This window comes from Notolabrus celidotus, chromosome 13 (assembly GCF_009762535.1).
Source record: "Notolabrus celidotus isolate fNotCel1 chromosome 13, fNotCel1.pri, whole genome shotgun sequence".
Taxonomy (NCBI): Eukaryota; Metazoa; Chordata; class Actinopteri; order Labriformes; family Labridae; genus Notolabrus; species Notolabrus celidotus.
The window spans coordinates 35,408,353-35,410,852 of record NC_048284.1 but is presented as its reverse complement, the minus strand read 5'-3'; the positions used below and the strand labels follow the sequence as shown (position 1 = coordinate 35,410,852).

Genomic DNA, 2,500 nt, shown 5'->3' with positions numbered 1-2,500 from the left:
TACCAATCAGACACGTTCAGCATTGCAGGCCCCGCCCCCTGAAAGTCCCGGGACCTTTGAAAAGTACTACCCCCCTAGCAGGGGCTTTTTCGGGGGGAGATTATCTACCCCTGAACTAAATTTAGACCCTGGGTCCACCGGTGGAAACGCACGTAGTTCAGCAGTGAAGTTCCTCCCGTCGAAAACGTCTTTTATGCGCTGTATTCAGATCTTCTGGACCCTTTCTTTCTCTTAATCTGGATCAGTACAATCCAGTGTTTTTCTTCGCAGTGGAGAACATTTGATCTGCCTTTCTTATGAGAAGATAAAATGACTAAAGAGACAGTTTTTAATGACAGGATGTGAGTGATCTTTCTAGATTCAGTCCAGAATATGGATGAAACACACACTCCTGCAGCGTTGTAACTTGGCTCTCAGTCTCAGGCCCGGTCAGGTGTATGCAGGGCTCCACCTGCTGTTCACTGTAGCACCCTGTGGTTGTTGAGTTAGAGAGTGAGGACAGACACGTTCTGTGTCTGGAGGGTCAGAGCTGTGTTCAGCTGAGGCTGTTTCTACTTCAGGGAAAAGCCCGACCTCTTCACTTAGCTGACAGTGAGCTGCAGGTTCATCATCAGCGTCAAGAGCATGCACGTCCGCTCATGTGAGAGTCATGTGCAGAGGGCTGAACATCTGAAACACAATGGATTCATTTAAAGACCGTCTGTGTGACTGTTCATTACTCTGAGCTGCACAGTTTACAGGCTAACACTGTTCATTACCCCTCTGACATGAAGAGCTGTCTCTGTCTCTCTGCCTGCAGGCTTCCTGAGGGACCGGCTGGGCAGCTACGACGTGGCCTTCTACCTGGCAGGCATCCCCCCGATCTTCGGAGGGGCCGTGCTGTGTCTGATCCCCTGGGTCGAGGCCCGACGCAAGAAGAGGGAGAAGGAGGCGTCTGTAGGCAAGGACCAGGGCGTCACTGAGAAGATGATGGAGAACGAGAAGGCTCATGGAGACGCGCCGGGCAAGACTGGGGAGTCTGTCCTCTAAGCGTCCCACTGAACAGACTGACAGAGAGACGTGGGCTCAGACTGAGACTCCTGAGGACTGAGCGTCTGTGTTTTAAGATTGTAACGGCTGCCTTCACTGGGAACCAGCCTGAAAATGCCAAAGTGATGAAACATATCAGATTAGTAGGTTACAGGAATGTGATCTGAAGAACTATGCATTCGATGATTTGAATTATAAAGATTAATTTACAGCAGAGTAACTTGAAGCTGAAAAAGAGGAAGCTGCACATGTGAACACAAGGGAAAGAGGGCGTGCTGGACCTGACCATACATGCAACACTAGAGTCAGGTAGACTTAGTCTCTCTTTACGATGAGATGTTTAATGTAGATACACCGTGGATTACTGATTACAGAGCTCACTGTAGGCTCCGTCAGGTGTCAATCATTTCTTTTTAACCTGCCGTCCTCACACGGGGTCCACCGCCCCCTCAGACAGTCCACCTCTCCTCACACGGGGTCCACCACCCCCTCAGACAGTCCACCTCACCTCACGCGGGGTCCACCACCCCCTCAGACAGTCCACCTCTCCTCACACGGGGTCCACGGCCCCCTCAGACAGACCTCTCCGTCTGTACCATTTGATTCTGCAGAGCTCTGAGGCCGGTTCAAAGGGACGCACAGTCAGAGGTGAGCTGTGAGCTGTGAGCTGTGAGCTGTGAGCTGTGAGCTGTGCACAGACACTTGAAGGGAAGCAGCTTTAAGCACATTCACACATAAAAACCAGCAGCTCAGGTCCGGTCTGTCCTGGGACTCGCTCAGACTCTGAACCCTCTTAAAGCAGGAGGAGCTCATTCAGTTAGAAGTTAGAACTGATCCATCCAAGTCCTACTCTGTCTTGATTTAGCCGTTAGCTTAGCTTAGCACTGACAGTGACAGACCGGTCACCAGCACATGCCCTCCGTTCAGATCCTTAACATTTGAACACTCGTTCAGTGTTGACGTCAGCAGTGTTTCTCTCTGTTTCTCTCTTCTGCTTTTTTAAAATTGAAACTCAGTATGTGTGAGGAGGAGTGAACCCTCCTCCTCCTCCTCCTCCTCCTCCTCCTCCTCCTCCTTCTCCTCCTCCTCTTCTTCCTCCTCCTCTCTGTATGTTAAAGTAAATGTAAATGCAGCTTGCTCAGCAGCTGATTCGGTCCAGGTCACCAACAGGTCACCTGTCTGAAGTCTGACCTCTTCAGCTCTCTGCGGTATCTCCTCCTCTGAACCGAGGACGTGACTCTGACTAATCATTGACCGACTCTGGAGTAGTTAGTGGGGTTATTCATTGACTGCATCCCTGGCTCAGTATCCTCTCCTGTGTTTTATTTGTGTATTTATTTGGTGCTTTTTGTCGTGGAGATCGTCGTGCTGTGATTGAAGCATTGATTTCATTCAGACCAAAAACAGGGCGGATAGGAAAACGACTCAAAGTGTCTTAATCCTGTGAGCAGTCACGTTTCACCCTCAGGAG

The 2,500-nt window shown here is 50.3% G+C and overlaps 1 protein-coding gene across 1 annotated transcript in view; it reads left to right on the top strand.

The window, feature by feature from the left end:
* The window catches only part of slc16a10 (solute carrier family 16 member 10), a 43,116-nt gene that overhangs the window by 39,840 nt on the left and 776 nt on the right, over positions 1–2,500 (top strand). Inside the window, exon 6 of the mRNA XM_034700217.1 lies at positions 800–2,500. This exon is cut by the window's right edge and continues 776 nt beyond it. Coding sequence (XP_034556108.1) covers positions 800–1,029 — 230 coding nt within the window. The 3' untranslated portion in view covers positions 1,030–2,500. The remainder of the gene's footprint in view (positions 1–799) is intronic.